At 51.7% G+C, this 22,001-nt stretch overlaps 1 protein-coding gene across 1 annotated transcript in view; it reads left to right on the top strand.

The window, feature by feature from the left end:
• Nucleotides 1–15,912, top strand: part of LOC144611401 (voltage-gated potassium channel KCNC3-like) — a 49,951-nt gene extending 34,039 nt beyond the window's left edge. The window contains 3 exon segments of the mRNA XM_078430472.1: nucleotides 894–1,024; nucleotides 1,027–1,087; nucleotides 14,027–15,912. Coding sequence (XP_078286598.1) covers nucleotides 894–1,024; nucleotides 1,027–1,087; nucleotides 14,027–14,163 — 329 coding nt within the window. The 3' untranslated portion in view covers nucleotides 14,164–15,912.
• The last annotated feature ends 6,089 nt before the right edge of the window (nucleotides 15,913–22,001 follow it).

Here is a 22,001-nt window from a genome sequence, read left to right as displayed (position 1 = left end):
AGGCAGGATCGAACCTGGCGCTGCAAGGCAGCAACTCTACCGCCGCTCCGCTGCCTGAGTTCTTCGAGCGGTTTGGTTTTTACAAGGCAATGGGGTCTTTTGAGAGATTCATGAACATACCCGGCTCATTGGGTTAGTTACAGAAAATGTTGTACGCCTCTAACCAGTTCAGTTTAGTCTATCGTCACGTGCAGTGTGACAAGCTTGTCCTTGCGTGCTGACCGGTCAGCAGAAAGACACGACATGATTACAATCGAGCCGTTTACAGTGGGTAGACACATGATAAGGGAGTAACGTGTAACGTTTAGTGCAACGTAAAGCCGGCAACGTCCAGTCACAGATAGTCAGAGGGACATCAAAGAGGTAGAAACATAGAAACATAGAAAATAGGTGCAGGAGTAGGCCATTCGGCCCTTCGAGCCTGCACCGCCATTCAATATGATCATGGCTGATCATCCAGCTCAGTATCCTGTACCTGCCTTCTCTCCATACCCCCTGATCCCTTTAGCCACAAGGGCCACATCTAACTCCCTCTTAAATATAGCCAATGAACTGGCCTCAACTACCTTCTGTGGCAGAGAATTCCACAGACTCACCACTCTGTGTGAAGAAATGTTTTCTCATCTCGGTCCTAAAAGACTTCCCCCCTTATCCTTAAGCTGTGACCCCTGGTTCTGGACCTCCCCAACATCGGGAACAATCTTCCCGCATCTAGCCTCTCCAACCCCTCGAGAATTTTATATGTTTCTATAAGATCCCCCCTCAGTCTTCCAAATTCCAGTGAGTAACTGTGTCCAGGTGCGTTAGGTGTTTACATGCAGCCAGTGTTGGTGGGAGTGCTGTGCTGGTCTAACCGTGTGTGCGTTCCTTTCTCTCTCCCCACGCGCTCCCAGATCCCAAGCAGAACGGGGACGCTGCCAACGCGGCCCTGGCCAACGAGGACTGCCCCACCATCGACCAGGCGCTGTCGCCGGAGGACAACCAGGCGGTGACGCCGGGCGGGAGGGAGAGGTACGCCGCGACAGAGCCTGCTTCCTGCTGAACACCGGCGACTTCGGGCACTCCCCCGACGGAAGTATCCGCAAAGGTACCACATGACGCCCCTCCAGCCCAACGGAAGAGGGATACACGCAGGTCATAGTCTGAATATAGATCGGAGGGAGGGGGAGTGGATGGGTGCGGTCTTTGGTTGGCCTCCGTTGGGTCCTTGAGATGGTCTACAAGGTGGGGGGGGGGGGGGGGGGGGGAGGGGGGAGGGGGGGGGAGGGGTAGAGGGGAGAAAATCCTCTCTTGGAATTTACATTCCGGCAAATTCTCCACGAGGTGGTGCTTCCGGCCTATCGCCAATGTTCTGGAATCACGACGGGCCGAAATCGAATTGGTCTCCTGCCTGAGTCGGTTCCCATGAGAAAGTGTCCGGAGGTGAAGACCAGAATTGGTCTCCTGCCTGAGTTGGTTCCCATGAGAAAGTGTCCGGAGGTGAAGACCAGAATTGGTCTCCTGCCTGAGTTGGTTCCCATGAGAAAGTGTCCGGAGGTGAAGACCAGAATTGAAAATTGGTTTGCGGAGGAAAGCGCCAAGAATTGAAAAAAACCTGGCCTCTGGAAATTCAATCTATCAGATGGTCGTTCTCCCTGATGCATGCATCCTTTTTCTCCCGAGATGCTGCCCGGTCCCAGCTGAGTTGCCCTTGCACTTTGAGTCTATCTCCCTGCCCTTCACCACCTGGTGGTGGCCTTACTCAGGTGGTGTGTGTGTGCGTGAGTGTGGGCCCACGACACCACACTGATGTGCTTGATTGTTAGTTGCCTCCTTTCAGCTTACCTGCTGCTCACCTGGATGGGAACCAGGGGCAGGTCCCTTTCATCGGGGTGAGCAACTACAGCAGATATAGTCTGAGGCCCAAGCTTCGGGGAAACATCGCCGCCCTCTGTCATAAAGTCATAGAGTGATACAGTGTGGAAACAGGCCCTTCGGCCCAACTTGCCCACACCGGCCAGCATGCCCCATCTATACTAGTCCCACCTGCCTGCGTTTGGTCCATATCCCTCCAAACCTGTCCTATCCAAGTACCTGTCGAGCTGTTTCTTAAACGTCGGGATAGTCCCAGCCTCAACTACCTCCTCTGGCAGCTCGGTCCATACACCCACCACCCTCTGTGTGAAAAGCCTATCCCTCAGATTCCTATTAAATCTTTCCCCCCCTTCACCTTAAACCCATGTCCTCTGGTCCTCTCTGGGCAAGAGACTCTGTGCATCTACCCGATCAATTCCTCCGTAAAGGTCGACGTTTGTCCTCGTTCAACAAACGCAACACTGCCTCGCTATCCCCTGGTCTCCACTGCAGAGTAGCGGGGCTTGGCTAAGCCAAGGCGTGCTGCTCATCCCCAACAGAGATTGTGGGGAGAATCCCGTTCCATTTCCCCCACTTTCTCACCAGGAGAATGGTCTGGGCTGGAGTCACTGGGGAGCTGCCGGTGCAGGTGTGAATCCAGGCAGAGCCCACCAGCAAACTCTTCATCCTGAGAGTGTAGACAGGCACAGACTGCTGGAGCAACTCAGCGGGACAGGCAGCATCTCTGGAGAGAAGAAGCACATGCAAGACACACATGCACGCACATACTTGCACACACACACTGTCACACACATGTGTGCACACACAGGCACACACACACACACTGGTGTGCATGCACACACATATGTACACACAACTCACAGACAGACACAGACAGACACACACACACACTCACACACACTTACACACAAACACTCACACACACACACACACACACACACACTAAATGTGTAGGAAGGAACTGCAAATGCTGGTTTACACCGAAGATAGACACACAACGCTGGAGTAACTCAGCGGGTCAGGCAGCATCTCTGGAGAGAAGGAATGGGTGACGTTTCGGCTCGAGACCCTTCTACAGACTCATATCTTCTTGTCAGACTTCTCAACCCGAAACATCACCCATTCCTTCCATCCAGAGATGCTGCCCGTCCCGCTGAGTTACTCCGACATTTTGTATCTATCTTCACACACACACACACACACACACTCTCACTCTCTCATTCACTCACTCTATCTCTCTCTCCCTCTCTCACTCTCTGTCTCTCTCACTCTTACTCTCAGTCTCTCTCTCTCTCTCTCTCTCTCTCTCTCTCTCTCTCTCTCTCTCTCTCTCTCTCTCTTCTCTCTCTCTCTCTCTCTCTCTCTCTCTCTCTCTCTCTCTCTCTCTCTCTCTCTCTCTCTCTCTCTCTCTCTCTCTCTCTCTCTCTCTCTCTCTCTCTCTCTCTCTCTCTCTCTCTCACACTCTCTCACACTTTCACAAGTTCACACTCTAGCCACTTACACGCATCACATGGGCATCTCTCTCTCTGACCTACACCGGCCCCATGCCCAGTTAACTTAAGGATAGCGGAGTCGGGGTGTATGGGGAGAAGGCAGGAAACGGGGTACTGATTGAGAATGATCAGCCATGATCACATTGATGGCGGTGCTGGCTCGAAGGGCCGAATGGCCTCCTCCTGCACCTATTGTCTATTGTCTATTAACCAGTCCCCACCCGGGCCACCTCACTGTGGCCAGGCATTGGCCTGTTGGATCCCCTCACCCCGGGTCCTGCGGTCCCAGCCAACGCCTCCAGATCGTGGAAAGCCCCGACCTGCACCCGCCACCCATCCCTCTTCCCCAGGGATGCTGCCTGCCCCGTCGAGCTGCTCCAGATGCCCATCCTCTAAATGAAGTGCAGGGAAAGTAAGGGAGGGAATGGGACTGGCAGGAAATGCTCCGCTGGGGGGGGGGGGGGGCTGGCACAGAGTTGAAGGGCCGAAGGGCCGCACGTGGGCGCGAACCGGAAATGGTTCACCGTCCGCCCGTACTCCCCCAGACCCGAGGTGAGATACCAGGACCCCCGACAACCCCTCTCCTTCTGAAACCCTAGTGTTGTCTCCAAGCCTTGGCCCAGGGCCTTGGGAACACTCAGATCAGGCATCCATTACTCCCCCCCGGCTAACTGCTAACTCTGGGATTGGCAGCGATGCGGAGTTTAACCACGATAATTAATACATGGTTTCTCGGAATAAGGTTAGCCCGGCAAGAACATTAAAAGGCGTAGGGAATCAAAAACAAAACTGCAGATGCTGGTTTAAAAAATGAAGGCGGGCACAAAATGGAGGAGTAACTCAGCGGGTCAGGCGGCATCTCGGGAGAGAGAAGGAATGGGTGACGTTTTGGGGTGGAGACCTTCTTCAGTCACCCGTTCCTTCTCTCCAGAGATGCTGCCTGACCCGCTGAGTTACCCCGGCTACTTGTGTGTCTGTCTTCAGTTTAAACCAGCAAATATACAATGCATTCAAAAACACCCCCCTCAGAAACTCCCCTCCCACCCACCACTCCACCCACTCCACCCTTGGGACCTGGCACCAGGGCTAGGAGGACAACATCCGATTTATTTCTGTAACTCCGTGGGCAAGCGGCGTGAATCGTTACACCAATCTACAAATAAAATCGGAGGGGGTGTTTCTCGACGGCTTGCGGCATCCGGGAAACTTGGATAAGGAACGGAGACGGGTGGCGTCCCTCACTTGGCGGTCACCATCAAGGACCTTCAATGGAGTTTGGCAACTAGGAATGGACTGGGGCGATCAGCGCGCGGGCTGGAATGAAGCCATCCACCCACTCAAACCATCACATAACTCTCCAACATCCTCGTGTCTCACCATTGTGTCCGCCATTGCTTTTCTTTTCCCCCTGGGCTCTCCGTGTTTGCTGGCAGGGTGATGAGGTGAATGAGCGAGAGAGGGAGAGAGAGAGAGAGAGAGGAAGAGAAGGAGAGAGAGATGCTCTTCGGGCTGAGCTTTTTCACCCCAGAGAGTTGTGAGCCTGTGGAATTCTCCGCCACAGAAGGGCAGTGGATGCCGATTCACTGGATGTTTTCAAGAGAGTGAGAGCTAGATTTAGCTCTTCGGGCTGAGCTTTTTCACCCCAGAGAGTTGTGGACCTGTGGAATTGTCCGCCACAGAGGGCAGTGGAGGCCGATTCACTGGATGTTTTCAAGAGAGAGAGCTAGATTTAGCTCTTCGGGCTAACGGAATCAAGGGATACGGGGAGAAAGCATCGCTGCCAATCCTAGAGTTGGCTGTTAGCCGGGCGGGGTGTATTGAATGCCTGATCTGAGTGTTGCCATGGGCCTGGGCCAAGGCTTGGAGACAACACTAGGATTTCAGAAGGAGAGGGGTTTGTTTGCGTACTGAATTCGGGTACTGAGTACGGGTGGGGTGGTACTGAGTTGCTCCAGCATTTTGTGATACTGAATTTGGATGATCGGCCATGATCATATTGGCTCGAAGGGCCGAGTGGCCTACTCCTGCACCTGTTGTCTACGTCTCCACGTTTCCAAGTGATGATATTGGTGAGCCAGTGGGCAGGAATGCGAGGGGACTCTCGACCGTCTTGAGTTGGTGGAACGGGTCAGTTGCCGAGCAGGATCGAAGGCGTGGTGTTTCTTACCCATGTTCTGTCGGGGGAGTCCGGAACCAGGGGCCTCACGGTTTCAGAATAAGGGGTCGGCCATTTGGGACTGAGATGAGGAAAAACCTTTTTCACCCCTAGAGAGCTGTGAATCTGTGGAATTCTCTGCCGCAGAAGGCAGTGGAGGCCGATTCACTGGACGTTTTCAAGAGAGAGTTAGATTTAGCTCTTAGGGCTAACGGAATCAAGGGATATGGGGAGAAAGCAGGAACGGGGTACTGATTTTGGATGATCAGCCATGATCCTATTGAATGGTGGTGTTGGTTCGAAGGGCCGCATGGCCTACTCCTGCACCTGTTTTCTTTGTTTCTATGTTGCCATCCTCTAGGGTGGATTGGTGCATCTGGTATCAATAGGTAGGTCTGTGATGGACCACCATTGTCCATGTCCTCATTCTTCCAGGTGCCCCGACTTGCATGGAAACAGGCCCCTGCGGCCCAACCTGCCCACACCGGCCAACATGCCCCAGCTACACTAGTCCCACCTGCCCGCGTTTGGTCCATATCCCTCCAAACCTGTCCTATCCACGTACCTGTCTGACTGTTTCTCAAATGTTGGGATAGTCCCAACCTCCGAGACTGCATGCCGCTATTTACAGGGATTGGTGTTATGACCCTTACGAGGTTTCATAAGTGATAGGAGCAGAATTAGGCCATTCGGCCCATCGAGTCTACTGCACCATTCAATCACGGCTGATCTCTCTCTCTCTCCTAACCCCATTCTCTTGCCTTCACCCCATAACCCCTGACACCCTCACTAATCAAGAATTTATCTATCTCTGATTAGGGTTAGCCATAAAGTCATAGTGATACAGAATGGAAACAGGCCCTTCGGCCCAACTTGCCCACATCGGCCAACATGTCCCAGCTACACTAGTCCCACCTGCCCGCGTTTGGTCCATATCCCTCCAAACCTGTCCTATCCATGTACCTGTCTAACTGTTTCTCAAATGTTGGGATAGTCCCAACCTCAACTAACTCCTCTGGCAGCTCGGTCCATACACCCACCACCCTATGTGTGGAAAAAGTTACCCCTCAGATTCCTATGAAATCTTTTTGCCCTTTCACCTTAAACCCATGCCCTCTGGTCCTCGATTCACCTACTCTGGGCAAGAGACTCTGTGCGTCTACCCGGTCTATCCCTCCCTTGATTTTATACACGTCTATAAGATCACCCCTCGATCCTCCTGCGCTCCAAGGAATAGAGACCCAGCCTGCTCAACCTCTCCCTGTAGCTCAGACCCTCTAGTCCTGGGAACATCCTTGTCAACCTTCTCTGCACCCTTTCCAGCTGGCCAACAGTTTTCCTATAAAACACGGTACCCAGAAACGATCACAGTAGCTCAGAGCCTCTAGTCCTGGGAACATCCTTGTCAACCTTCTCTGCACCCTTTCCAGCTGGCCAACAGTATCCCTATAAAACACGGTGCCCAGAAACGAACACAGTACTCTGAATGCGGCCTCACCTACGCCTTATACAACTGCAACGTGACCTCCCAACGTCTATATTCAATACTCTGACTGGTGAAGGCTACTCTGACTGATGATGCCAATGGACGTGTTTCCTATTCCTCCTCGTTCCCCCACAACCATTGACCCCCTATTGCTCAGTGATGAATAGCAGCTCCGACCAGCCCTTAATCCTGACATCCTTGGGTGCGGGAGAGAACTCTTGCCAACTGGGAGTTGCGAGACCGTCAGGCTTGTAAGACTCCCTAAGACCTTTTGAGATGTTCCCCAAGGTCCCTACAGCCAATGAAGTACTTTTTAAAGAGTGGTCACCATTGTAAGGCAGGAGTCAGTTAACACACACACACAGAGCAACGTAATAATAAGGGCGGCACGGTGGCGCAGCGGTAGAGTTGCTGCCTTACAGCGAATGCAGCGCCGGAGACCCGGGTTCCATCCCGATTGCGGGCGCCGTCTGTACGGAGTTTGTACGCTCTACCCGTGCCAAGCGTGTGTTTTCTCCGAGATCTTCGGTTTCCTCCCGCACTCCAAAGACGTGCAGATTTGTAGGTTAATTGGCTTGGTAAATGTAAAAATTGTCCCTAGTAGGTGTAGGATAGTGTTAATGTGTGGGGATCGTGGACTGTGACCAAAGGCTTGCAGGTTTAGTTTAGTTTAGAGATACAGCACGGAAGAAAAAGCCCTTAGGCCAACTGCGCCCACACCAGCCAGCGATCCCCGCACATTAACGCTATCCTACGCACACTAGGGACAATTTTACAATTACACCAAGCCAATTAATCTACAAACCTGTACGTCTTTGGAGCGTGGGAGGAAACCTGAGATCTCGGAGAAGACCCACGGAGGTCACGGGGAGAACGTACAAACTCCATACAGACGGCGCCCGTAGTCGGGTCCTCTGGCGCTGTGAGGCAGCAACTCTACCGCTGCGCCACCCGTGCCAAACGTTGCCAGTACAAAACCACCCCCTAACCCAGTAATCTCAAATTCAGCCAACACACAATGCAGGAAGAGAACTATAATGGTCGCTGAAAATGAATGTGGGTTGTAATAATTAATTCAACTTTTAATTTAGCTTCTAATTTCTTCAAATAAATTAGAACTTGCCTCAGTCAGAGCACTACCTAGCACTCATCTGCACTGGTCATTAAAAGCCAATTAGAATCAGCATGGTTAATGGCGTGACATTCTGTCACCCCCATCCCCCTTCACGGAGAAAGATAACCCAAGTCACAGATGTGGCAGTGGAATAATAATTTAATTCAATAGATAAATCTCCGGACTGTGCAGGAATAGCTGAGGAAATTAAACATGGCCTCCTTGCCTTACGGAGAGGAATATGAAAATAATAAACGGAGGCTCGTGAAAATGGAGGCGGCCATGTTGGAGATGGATTTGTTGTCAAACAGGCCCTTCGGCCCACCGAGTCTGCGCCGACCAGCGATCCCCGCTCATTAGCACAAGTCTACACGCACTCGGGACAATTTGTTCCTTACATTGTCAAACCATGCGTGAAAATAACAACAAATGCCAACGTCCAACGACGTGCAAGTTTGTAGGTTAATTGGCTTGGGTTTTGTAAACCTGGTTTAAGTGTAAATTGTCCCTGGTGCATGTAGGCTTTTGTTAATGCGCGGGGACCGCTGGTCGGCGCGGGCTCGGTGGGCCGAAGGGCCTGTTTCCGTGCTGTGTCTGTAAACTAAACTAAACTTGATGACAGATTGGCAGCTGGCTTTTAGTTTAGCTTAGTTTAGTTTAGAGATACAGCGCAGAAACAGGCCCTTCGGCACGGGCGGCCGCCATTGGTGGAGCGGGAGCACGTGGCCGCTGGCTGGGTGACGTCACCCTCTCTCCCTGATTTGGGAGTGAGGAAGTTGGGTCAAGGGCAGTCCTAAATGAAACGAAGTTAGCCCAAAATACGGGATCTGTCCCGGCTAACACACCGGACAGTTGGCAACCCTGGGATCAGTGGCAGTCAAGCAGAGGTCACTCTGACACCACAGTAAAGGGCCTTAGAGGACCAACAGCCCCCAATCGTCTGGCCAAATATGAGACAAGGAGAGACTGCATCTCCTAATCCACTAGTCGCAACAACACAGAGTTGTGTGGGAAGGAACTGCAGATGCTGGTCTACACCGAGGAGTGTTATAACATGTGTACTCTCCATTGGAAGAGGGTTCTGAGGGTTATTTTCTTACGTGACATTACTCCCATATCTAACCAAGCCTTCGCTGAATTTCCCAGAACATCGTTGAGTCACGGAAATAGTCCTTTATCCCGCCAAGTGTGAAAACACACACTTTTCCAGATTCAGGGACAGTTTCTTCCCAGCTGTTATCAGGCAACTGAACCATCCCACCAACAACGAGACAGCGGTCCTGAACTGCTTCCTACCTCATTGCCGACCCCATGGACTATCTTTGATCAGACTTGACTGGACTTTATCTTGCGCCAAACATTATTCCCTTTGTCATGTATCTATTCCTCTCGTGATTTTGTACACCTCCATAAGGTCACCCCTCATCCCCCTGCGCTCCAGGGAATAGAGTCCCAGCCTTGCGTTGAGTTACGTTGTGTTGAGTTACATTGAGCTGCATTGAGTTACATTGAGCTGCATTGAGTTACGTTGAGTTGCGTTGAGTTACGTTGAGTTGAGTTGAGGTGCATTGAGTTGAGTTGCATTGAGTTACATTGAGTTACGTTGAATTGCGTTGAGTTGCGTTGAGTTGAGTTGAGTTGCGTTGCATTGAGTTACGTTGAGTTGCGTTGAGTTGAGTTGCGTTGAGTTGGGTTGAGTTGCGTTGAGTTGCATTGAGTTACATTGAGTTGTGTTGCGTTGAGTTCCGTTGAGTTACGTTGAGTTGCATTGAGTTACATTGAGTTGCGTTGAGTTGTGTTGAGTTCCGTTGAGTTCCGTTGAGTTCCGTTGATCTGCGTTGAGTTGTGTTGCGTTGAGTTGAGTAGGTCGAGTGTTGAGCTAGTATGGAGGTCCACCACCATCAGCCCTCACGTCCGGCTCTCCCCTCAACGGCGTTGACTGCCCTCTGCTGGCGGAGGTCCACTCCGAAGCCCACAACCTCGGACCATCAACACGGGAGGTGCATCGGGTCTGTCCCTGGAGGTTAGCCGCAGTTGTTCGCGACGGGTGAGGAGAAGCGGGGTCCGAGGAGAGCAAGAGCCCAGTGGGACTGAGCGAAACGCAAGCTCCAAAAGCTCTGCAAGTGGTCTTGTGGTCCATGTGTACGTGCTCTATGTGTGCAGTGTGTGTGGCCGCATGCATGCATGACTGGGGATGACTGATGTTGCCACTGACTCTGAGACATCTGAACTCCCTGGTAGAAGTCGCCGATTCACCTTTCCCTAGAAACTCTCTGGGCAAGAAGGTTGTTGGGGGGAGAGAGGTTTTAGTGGAGGTGTGTTACCTTCCAAGCGGAGAAAGAGATCAAAACTTAGTTCAATTAGTAAAGGGATCCAAACCAATCGGTCGAAGGGTTATGAGGGAATTGGGCATAAGAGTAAAATATTTCCAATATTTACAAATTCCATTGGGAAGCTGAAAGAAAGTCTCACCCATGGAAGCAATGCAGTTTTGTGTTTTCACATCGGGTTTGGAGATTGTCAATTGGAATTCAGGGATGGAACTCATCCTTACTCCCTTGCCCGCTATGTTCTTAAGGTCATAGGTGACAGGAGCAGAATTAGGCCATTCGGCCCATCGAATCTACTCCGCCATTCAATCATGGTTGACCTATCTCTCCTGCCTTCTCCCCACAACCCCTGACACCCGTACTAATCGAGAATATATCCACCTCTGCTGTAAAAATATCCGCTGATTTGGCCTCCACGGCTTGTTCAAACCTTTACTGTATACGGTTGAGCCCACTTCTGCACCCCACCAATGAACCCAAAACAGACGGGCAAGTTGTAGATGTGACAATATTAAAAGTCCCTACAAAAGTGAAATTCGGCTAATGAGCGTGGAACCCACAGCAAGACTATCCGAACATCATTGTTGTCAAAACAGTGGCTCGTGCATGATAGAGCATCTCCAAAGGGGGTGTGTTCCTAAAGGGTGTGTTCCTACGGTCGAGCTGCTGCTTCCCAGCGCCAGAGACCCGGGTTCCATCCTGACTGCGGGCGCCGTCTGAACGAAGTTTGCACGTTCTCCCCGTGACCTGCGTGGGTTTTCTCCGGGTGCAGTTTAGTTCGGAGACACAGCATGGCAGTAGGTCCTTCGGCCCACCGAGCTGCAGGAATCCGAAGACCTCGGAGAAAAGCCCACGCAGGTCACGGGGAGGGCGTAGAAACTCCATAGAGAGACAAGCACCCGTGGTCGGGATGGAGCCCGGGCTCCGGCGCTGCGAGGCAGTAGCTCGACCGCTGAGACACCACGCTGCCCTGTTCCCTCTGCTCCCCAATTGCAATGCGGGGCACTCCATTGCAAGCAACAAGCAAATTAATGCAATGCCCTAAATTGCGAGTTGTGCAAAAGAAAACCACAGATGCTGTTTGTGTGGAGTTTGCCTGATATTCCTCCCATCCACAGACACCAAAGGGGCAAGTAGACAATAGACAATAGGTGCACGAGTAGGCCATTTGGCCCTTCGAGCCAGCACCACCATTCAATGTGATCATGGCTGATCATCCACAATCAGTACCCCCATTCCTGCCCTCTCCCCATACCCCCTGACTCCGCTATCATTAAGAGCTCTCTCTTGAAAGCATCCAGAGAACTGGCCTCCACTGCCTTCTGAGGCAGAGAATTCCACAGATTCACAACTCTCTGAGTGAAAAAGTTTTTCCTCATCTCCGTTCTAAATGGCCGACCCCTTATTCTTAAACTGTGGCCCCTGGTTCTGAACTCCCCCAACATTGGGAACATGTTTCCAGCCTCTAACGTGTCCAACCCCTTAATAATCTTATACGTTTCGATAAGATCCCCTCTCATCCTTCTAAATTCCAGTGTATACAAACCTAGTCGCTCCAGTCTTTCAACATACGACAGTCCCGCCATTCCAGGAATTAACCTAGTAAACCTACGCTGCACACCCTCAATAGCAAGAATATCCGTCCTCAAATTTGGAGAACAAAACTGCACACAGTACTCCAGGTGCGGTCTCACCAGGGCCTTGTACAACTGCAGAAGGACCTCTTTGCTCCTATACTCAACTCCTCTTGTTATGAAGATCAACATTCCATTGGCTTTCTTCACTGCCTGCTGTACCTGCATGCTTCCTTTCAGTGACTGATGCACTAGGACACCCAGATCTTGTTGTACGTTCCCTTTTCCTAAACTTGACACCATTCAGATAATAATCTGCCTTCCTGTTCTTACCAACAAAGTGGATAACCTCACACTTATCTGCATTAAACTGCATCTGCCATGCATCCGCCCAATCACACAACCTGTCCAAGTAACCCTGTATCCTCATAGCATCCTCTTCACGGTTCACACTGCCACCCAGCTTTGTGTCATCGGCAGATTTGCTAATGGTACTTTTAATCCCTTCATCTGAGTCATCAATGAATATTGTAGACGGCTGAGGTCCCAGCAACGAGCCTTGCGGTACCCCACTAGTTACTGCCCGTCATTCTGACTACTTGCCCCTTTAGTGCCGTGGGTGGGAGGTTGATCAGGCTGTGCTGAAGGGCTTGCAGGGAAGAACAGGTCATAGGGAACTAAGTCAGGAATGTGGGACTGACGGGAATCAACTGACTGCCGCTCCGAAAACCATTGGGCGGAATAACCTTCTGTCTTGTAAAAGAAAGTTAAAATGTAAGAAACACGAGAAAAGATTGTAGGCTGAGCCTTTGGGTATTTTTAAGGCGGACACTGGCAGAATCTTGATTAGTATGGGGTGTGTCAGGGGTTGTGGGGAGAAGGCAGGAGAATGGGGTTGAGAGGGAGAGATAGGTCAGCCATGATTGAATGGCGGAGTGGACTTGATGGGCCGAATGGCCTAATTCTGCTCCTGGTAATCATGAACTTATGAAGATTGTGAGCGATATCTTCTGGGAAATTGTATCTAGTTCACTTGGCAGAGTAGTACTGAACTTTGAGTGGAATACCAGGGAATCATTTAGGAACTATTCCCCACTGAACAAAAAGACCTTCTTAAAAAAACATACCAAACCCTGACAGTTTGTAGTGGAGAATAGAGGTGAGATGTTGTTTTTGTCTCTCTCTGATTGTGTGTGTGCGTGTGCGTGTGCGCGTGCCCGTGTGTGTCTATGCATGTGTGTGTGTGTGCGTGCGTGTGTGTGTATGTGTGTGTGAGCGTGAATGCCTGCGTGAGTGTGAATGTGAGCATGGGTGCATGCGTACACGTGTATGCATTTGCATGAGTGAGCGCGAGTGTGCGTGCGTGTCTATGTGAGTGAACGTGAGCACAAGTGCGTGTGTGCACATGTGCACGTGTGTGCATATGCGTGCGTGAGTGTGAATGTGAGTGTGCGTGCATGAATGTGCGCAAGTGTGCGTGTGCTTCTGCGTGAGTCAACGCGAGCACGAGTGTGTGTGTGCACGTGTGATTGCATGTGTGTGCATATGCGTGCGTGCATGTGAGTGTGTGTGCGTAAGTGTGCGCGCGTGGGTGTGTGCGCGTGAATGTGCGTGCATGAGTGTGAGTGCGAGTGCGCCTGCGTGGGTGTGCACGCGTGAGTGTGCGCGCGTGAGTGCGTGCGTGAGTGTGCGCAAGTGTGCGTGCATGAGTGTGAGTGTGCGTGCGTGAGTGTGTGCGTGAGTGTGCGCGCGTGAGTGAGTGTGCGTGTGCGTGCGTGTGTGCGCAAGTGTGCGTGCGTGTATGTGTGAGTGAACGTGAGCACATATGCGTGCGTGCGTGCGTGCGTGAGCGTGCGTGCGTGAGCGTGCGCACGTGAGTGTGTGCGCGCGTGAGTGTGTGCGCGCGTGCGTGGACTTGTCCCAGAGAGTTGCCCCATGTCTCAGAGTTCAGATCGCTCATTCATTAGTTTTGGTAACTGTTCAAAAAATGCTTTCTTCTCTTCTTTTTTGAAACCCCAAGGTTACGAAAAGTCGAGGAGCCTAAACAACATTTCGGGCATGAGTGGGAATGCGCTGAGATTGTCTCCGGTCACTTCGCCATACAACTCACCCTGTGCTCTGCGACGGCCCCACTCACCCATTCCATCCATCTTGTAGCATGGACAATAAAGAGTGGGAAATATTTTTTTAGGGAAATATATATATATAAATATATATATATGTGTGTGTATGCATCTATATCTATATGGGTATATATAGATATATATATATCTTTAGGACAATGAAAAGCATTTACAAAGAATATAAAACAATGAGACCCATTGTTTGGACAATAGGTTGCATATACCAAATGACTGATGAAGCATCTTCTAATTGATGGAAAAATAAACTGGTTAAATTTGTGCCAAGCCGTTGGCTTATTCGAGGAGCAGACCCTCACCCCGATCCCTCCGGCTGCCAAAATGGACAGCACGGTGGCATTTCTCTCGATTTTTTAAAAAGTAAAGGACATTTCGGTACTCACTTCCTTGGCCTCTCCCTCTCTCCCCCCCCCAGCCCGTCTCACTGCAACCTTAACGGGACTGAGACAGCGAGGAGCAAGGTTGACTTAGGCAGAGGGATGAGTCTTTAGGCAGGCAAGCTGTAGGTCCATCCACAGCGCTATGTGACTTCAGATCAGGGATACATTCAGGATGAACAAAATGTGCACACGCACATATACACACTCACAGATAGACTGACACACATACATGCACAGAGATAGACTGACACACACACACACAGATAGACTAACACACATACACGCAGAGATAGACTCACACACACACACATACACAAACAGGATACACGTAAACACACACACACACGCACACTTGAGGATATGCATGCAAACGCATGCAAGCACACACGCACACCACACACATCCACGAACATGCACACGCACCCACATACACACACAAATAGACACACACACATTTACACGCAGAAGGACACACATGTGAACACACACACACACTTGGGGATACGCATGTGAAGGTACACATGCATGTACACACACATGCACACCACACGCATGCACACATACACACGCACACACACACATGCACACACAGGACACACATGCAAACACATACGCACCATTGATGATACACATGCAAACATATAGGCACACATACATGCGCGCACACACCACCACACACATACGCATGCACACACGCATGCAGAATATACACGCACGCTTACACACATGCACAAACAGAGACACACAGAAGGACAAACATTCAACACACACATACACACTTAAGGAGACACATGCTAACGTACACGCACCCTTGAGGACACACATGGGCACACACACGCACATGCACACAATTGCACACGGACACAAACACACACCAACCACACGCACAGGCGCACGCACATACCCACGCACACACCCACGCAAGCCCGCACATACCCACGCGCACGCACGCACACACCCACGCAAGCCCGCACATACCACGCACACGCACGCACACACCCACGCAAGCCCGCACATACCCACGCGCACGCACGCACACACCCACGCAAGCCCGCACATACCCACGCGCACGCACGCGCACACAGTTTGAAGCCGGTGCAAGTGACCTTCTGACCCCCGTGCAGTGGGATCCTCCCCCTTCACCCTCCCCTCACCCCCGCCCCCCATTCCAGTGCATGGAACTCCATCGCAAGCAATAAGCAAATGAATACGTTGCCTTGGTGCATGTTGAACAAAAAAAAACAAAACAACAGCAAGAAAAAAAAAAGTTTCTTTTTTTAAAAAAAAAAAAGAAAAAAAGATATATGTTCTGTGTGAAGTGGAGCGTTCAGCCTCGACTGCTGCATGCGTGAGATGCAAGGGCGAGGTGAGATCAAAACTGTCCCTGAGCCGTCTTTTGCTCTCTTCTCTACACACAGATAATTATAAGGACAGTCCAGTGATTTCTAGATACATGCAACTGGAGGCCGTCACGGTCAACTAGTGAATGCCACATCCCCACCCATCTCCAGCAACACTTACCCCATCTATTCCCCTTCTTCATCGCCTTCCCCACCCCCCCCCTCCATGGCCTCCCTGCCTCCGCCGACCATCTCTACCCTCCCCATTTATTGCTGCTCCTTGTTTTGCTTGGCTTCATCCTACCCCCTCCTCTCTACCTGCTTCGGTGAATTGTATGTTCCTCCTCTTCCTTCATCCCCCCATCATTCCTTCCCTCCCTCCCTCCCTCTCTCCCTCCCACCTTCACTCACTCCCTCCCTCCCTCCCTCCCACCTTCACTCACTCCCTCCCACCTTCACTCACTCCCTCCCTCCCTTCCACCCTCCCTCCCACCTTCTCTCCCTCCTTCCCTCCCATCCTCCCTCCCTCCTTCCATGCCTCCCTCCCTTCCTCTCTCCCTCTCTCCCCCCCACCTTCACTCCCTTCCACCCTCCCTTCCTCCCTACCTCTATCTCCCCTTCCCTCTCTCCCCTCCCTTCCTCTCTCCCTCCCACCTTCACTCCATCCCTCCCTCCCAACCTCTCTCTCCTCCTCCCTCCCTCTCTCCCTCCCTCCCTCCCTTCCTCCCTACCTCTCTCTCCCCCTCCCTCTCTCCCCTCCCTTCCTCCCTCCCTCCCTCCCTCTCTCCCTCCCACCTTCACTCCCTCCCTCCCTCCCTCTCTCCCTCCCACCTTCTCTCCCTCCTTCCCTCCCTCCTTCCATGCCTCCCTCCCTTCCTCTCCCCCTCCCTCCCTCCCTCCCACCTTCACTCCCTCCCTCCCACCTTCACTCCCTCCCTCCCTCCCACCTTCACTCCCTCCCACCTTCACTCCCAACCTCCCTACCTCCTTCCCTCCCTCCCTCCCTCCCTCCCAACCTCCCTACCTCCTTCCCTCCCTTCCTCCCTACCTCTATCTCCCCTTCCCTCCCTCCCTTCCTCCCTCCCTCCCTCCCTCCCACCTTCACTCCCTCCCTCCCTCCCTCTCTCCCTCCCACCTTCTCTCCCTCCTTCCCTCCCTCCTTCCATGCCTCCCTCCCTTCCTCTCCCCCTCCCTCCCTCCCACCTTCACTCCCTCCCACCTTCACTCCCTCCCACCTTCACTCCCAACCTCCCTACCTCCTTCCCTCCCTCCCTCTCTCCCTCCCACCTTCACTCCCTCCCTACCTCTCCCTCTCTCCCTCCCTCCCTCAGTCTCATTCTGCCTCTGCCTCACCTCGCTCTGCCTCCATCCTCTCCTCTTCACCCTCCCCCCTCGCTCTCTCCTCCCCCCCCCCTCCCCGGCAAGCCTCTCCATCCCCCTCGCTCTCCGCCGCCATCTTGCCCCCCCCCCGCCATCTTGCCCCTCCCCCCCGCCATCTTGCCCCTCCCCCCCGCCATCTTGCCCCCCCCGCCATCTTGCCCTCCCCCCCCGCCATCTTGCCCTCCCCCCCCGCCATCTTGCCCCCCCCCGCCATCTTGCCCCCCCCCGCCATCTTGCCCCCCCCCCGCCATCTTGCCCCCCCCCGCCATCTTGCCCCCCTCCCCGCCATCTTGCCCTCCCCCCCCGCCATCTTGCCCTCCCCCCCGCCATCTTGCCCCCTCCCCGCCATCTTGCCCTCCCCCCCCGCCATCTTGCCCCCCTCCCCGCCATCTTGCCCACCCCCCCCCCCAACCTTTGACCCTCCTCCACCAGCCGCCCATGCTTCGGCCATCTTGTTTGCTCCCAGATTTCTCTTTGACGAAGGAGAGCTCTTGACGGGTGAAAAAAAAACGGACAAACGCATTCCTCTCCCCCCCCTCCCCCCCCCCACCTCCACCCCCCTCTTCCTGAACAAAAAAAAAACGAATCTCCCCTCTCAAAAGCAAAAGGAAAACTGACTTGCTGATGACAACATTGAAGAAGCAAAAAAAAAAAAAGCAAAGACAAAATGGGGATCGGCCGAGAGACTTTGCTGCACGGTCGGTTGTCAACCTACAATGGACCAGAGAGAGATGAGTGTGTGTGTGTGTGTGATCACCACATTTTTGTGGCAAAAACTGACTGGTTGGTGTAAGAAAATTTTGAAAAGTGGGGGGGGGGGGGAAATTTAAAAAACACAAAAAAAAAAAGCTGTGCAGGGGATATATTGAACGAAACAAAAAGTGTTATATATATATTTAAAAAGGTGCATTTTTCCTCATCCTCAGCATGACTCTGCATGGTGCACTGTAAGGATTATATTTAATGTCATATGCAAAAAAATATATATTTTCCTTCCAGATTGCAAAACTCGATGAACAAAAAAGAAAAAAAAAAAAAAAAAGAATTTAGCCAATCGTATAAAAACTGTATTATTGAAAGGATGCAGCACTTTTTTTTCTATTTTTTAAATCAGAATTAATATATAAGGCGTGTAAAACAAGAAAGGTGCCAATACTCGGTCATATTGATCGGTTTTTTCCCCTGTCTCCCTTTCTCCGTCTTCCCCCTCTCTCTCTCTCTATCTATCTCCCTCTATCTCTTGTCTTCATCCGTCCCTCTCTCTCTCTCTCTCTCTGGCACGTTAATTAAGTAATAGAGAGTTAAAAGATCTGTTCGGTGTTACGCTACAGCTCCTCGGTGATGTCTTTCCGCGGTGTTTTGACGTTTGGGCGGCAGAAAGCCCCTTCAATGCAGTCGGGTAGAGAGAGCATCGGCCAAAGGTGGTCACAGGGTGCAGTTGAAAGGACGAGGAGGAGTTTGGAATCGTGGATTAACTAACTTTCTTTCACTATCTCTCCGGCTTTCAGTTGCAGGGGACCTACTAACGCGCCCCGCTTCCTCTCTGACCATCAGCGTTTCAGCGTACGGGCGATAAAGACCCTCCAACCTTACCCCGCCTCTTACGAGTGACAATTGGTGCTGATGGCACAACAAGTCAAACTGATCAGCAATTTTGTTCCATCAATATACCCCCTCCCGCATCATAGAGCCACAGCGAGGGAAACACCAACTTGCCCACATGTCCCTTCTGCACTAGTCCCACCTGCCTGCGTTTGCTCCAATCCCCTCCAAACCTGCTGTCCGATCTTATAGCTTCTTAAACGTTGCAAAAGTCCCCGCCTCATCTACCTCCTCGGGCAGCTCGTTCCATAGGCCCACCGCTCTTTGCGTGAGAAAGTTACCCCTCAGATTCCTATCAAATCTTTCCCCCTTCACCTTAAACCTGTGTCCTCTGGTCCTCGATTCCCCTACTCTGGGCAAGAGACTCTGTGCAATCTACCCGACCTATTCCCAGTCACATCCCTCCCCCCCCCCCCACCAAGCCCCCGCTAGGATCGATACACGATCGATTGATACTTTATTATTGCACCTGACACCGTGGCGGTGGAAGTTTTTGCTTTGCGTCACGTACACAAGGTATGCAAAGAGTCGCCACATGAAGGGCGCCGACAGAATTCCGATGAGTTCAATGGAGTCCCCAATGGTCCCCCTTTTTCTTCTTGGCAGCCCCCCCTTTCCCTCTCCCGATTGCCGAGTCCCCCTTTGTTCCTGCCCCCCCCCCCATCGTTCTCCGAGGCCTCTCCACGCCGCCCCCCCCCCCCCCCCCCCCGTTGTTCTCGGCCCCCCGCCCTCCCTCGCTGGGCCCACCTTGGGGGTCTCCCCTGCAAGCTGCGGCGTTTCGGAAAAAGAAATCACAACCTCTGTGCCGGAAAGTGCAATAAAACCTCAATCACTGTGCCCACGTTTTATCGGTGAGGGCCAAGATCCTCCCAGCCCTTGGCTCACGGTAGACGGGACCTGGTAGCTGTACACTGTGCAACCTGCCACACAAACACACAGCACATGGGCATAGAAACATAGAAAATAGGTGCAGGAGGAGGCCATTCGGCCCTTCGAGCCTGCACCGCCATTCAATATGACCATGGCTTTCCGTTGTGTGTGTTTGTGCGTGTGTCTGTCTTTGTGTTGTGTGTGTGTGTGCACGCACGCGCAAACATACGCAACACAAAGACAGACACGCGCACGCACACACACACACAACCCAAAGACAGACACACGCAGGCATGCACACACACAACACAAGACACGCACGCACAAACATACACAACACAAAGGCAGACGCACGCACGCACGCACAAACACACACAACGCGAAGACGGACACACGCACGCACGCACAAACACACACAACACAAAGACAGACACATGCACGCACAAACACGCACAGCACAAAGACACGCACGCACACATGCACAAACACACAACACGAAGACAGACACAGGCATGCACAAACACACACAACACAAAGACAGACGCACACACACACAACACAAAGACGGACACACGCACGCACAAACACACACAACACAAAGGCAGATGCACGAACACACGCACAAACCCACACAACACAAAGACAGACGCACGCACATGCAACACAAAGACACACGCATGCACACACACACACACAAATCAAAGGCAGACACGCACACACATACTCAAACATTGACACATACAGACACACTGCGGCACACATGCACACAGACACGTATGTATATTGCATGCATATTTTAACACCATGCATAAACGCACATGGCACACATGCATCTATGCTCATACAATATGAATACAGGTATGCATGAAGAAACATTGCATACAGTATACACAAATGTACACATATCTATGCATGCAGACATTATATGAATATTATTTTAAAAAGACAATTCCCCATCTGGGTGCCCAAGCTGGGGAAATTATTTGCTTCGTTCAGTTTGTTTTTTATAATCCAGGGACTAGCATTCAGCAGCCTGAGCAGAGGAGTGTAGGCAGGTGGCATTCTCTACCATCTTAACTTGCATGTCCTCCACATCACACACTCCCTCTCTTTGCTCCCACTCTTCACACCACCTCCAACCGCAACGCCCGGGACTGTGAAAATCCCCACATCTCCCGGTCTCCTCTCCTTTTCCGAAGTTTATTTTCAGAAACTTTTATTTTGCACAATCATTTTCAAAGCAGAAGACGCAGGAAGCACTTCAGCGGGTCGGGCAGCATCTGCAGAAAGGGAAACCGGAGCCAATGTTCTTGGTCAAAGAGCTTTTGACCTGAAACTGTTGACTCTGATTCTATCTCCCCGGAAACGCTGCACAGCCAGGCGAATGTTTCCAGCATTTCCTACTTTTGTTTCCGGGTTTCAGCATCTACAGTTTATTGATTATCAACTATATATATATTAGTGAAAGAAAATAACTGCAGATGCTGGTACAAATCGAAGGTATTTGTTTCACAAAATGCTGGAGTAACTCAGCGGGTCAGGCAGCATCTCAGGAGAGAAGGAATGGGTGACGTTTCGGGTCGAGACCCTTTTTCAGACTGTATATATTAACTTATTAGCCAACTTAATCCCCCCTCTGAGCTACACAAACAGCTTTAAGATTATAAGAAACCAGTGCTCATGAGCTTATTTGGTCTTACTCAGTAAAACCCCAAATATGGTTGAGTCTTCGAAAAATTGGCCCCAATTTTTGAACGAGCGATGCCATTGCATGTTTGTCCAGAAGGGGCAGCGCAGTGGGGGTAGATCCACTGCCCCTCAGCGTCAGAGAACCTGGTTCGATCCTGCCCTCAGATGCTCTCCGTGTGGAGTTTGCACGTTCCCCCCTTGACACTGAAACCGGGTTTCGTCCCACATCGCAAAGATTTGCGAGTTTGTCATCAGGTCCGAAGAGATCGGGGCAGAATTAGGCCGTTCGGTCCCAAACAAGTCTACTCTACTCCGCCATTCGATCATGGCTGATGTCATTGGCCTCTGTAAAGTTGCCCCCAGGGTGCAGGGAAGTGGATGGGAAAATGGGTGACGTTGAACGAGCGTGGATGGGCGATCGATGGTGGTTGTGGACTCGATGGGCCGAAGGGCCTGTTCAATCCATTCCACGCACCTTTGAATCCATTCAGCCGATCAATCAAAGAGATTTTCTGATCCTTAAAAAGATGTCATATATAATGTATCTCCTTGGCAGACTAACCCTACCATTAAACAACCTTCTGTCAAGTTCA

Source organism: Rhinoraja longicauda, chromosome 40 (genome assembly GCF_053455715.1).
Source record: "Rhinoraja longicauda isolate Sanriku21f chromosome 40, sRhiLon1.1, whole genome shotgun sequence".
Classification (NCBI taxonomy): domain Eukaryota; kingdom Metazoa; phylum Chordata; class Chondrichthyes; order Rajiformes; family Arhynchobatidae; genus Rhinoraja; species Rhinoraja longicauda.
The sequence above is the reverse complement of the archived record's forward strand: the minus strand, read 5'-3'. Positions and strand labels throughout refer to the sequence as shown.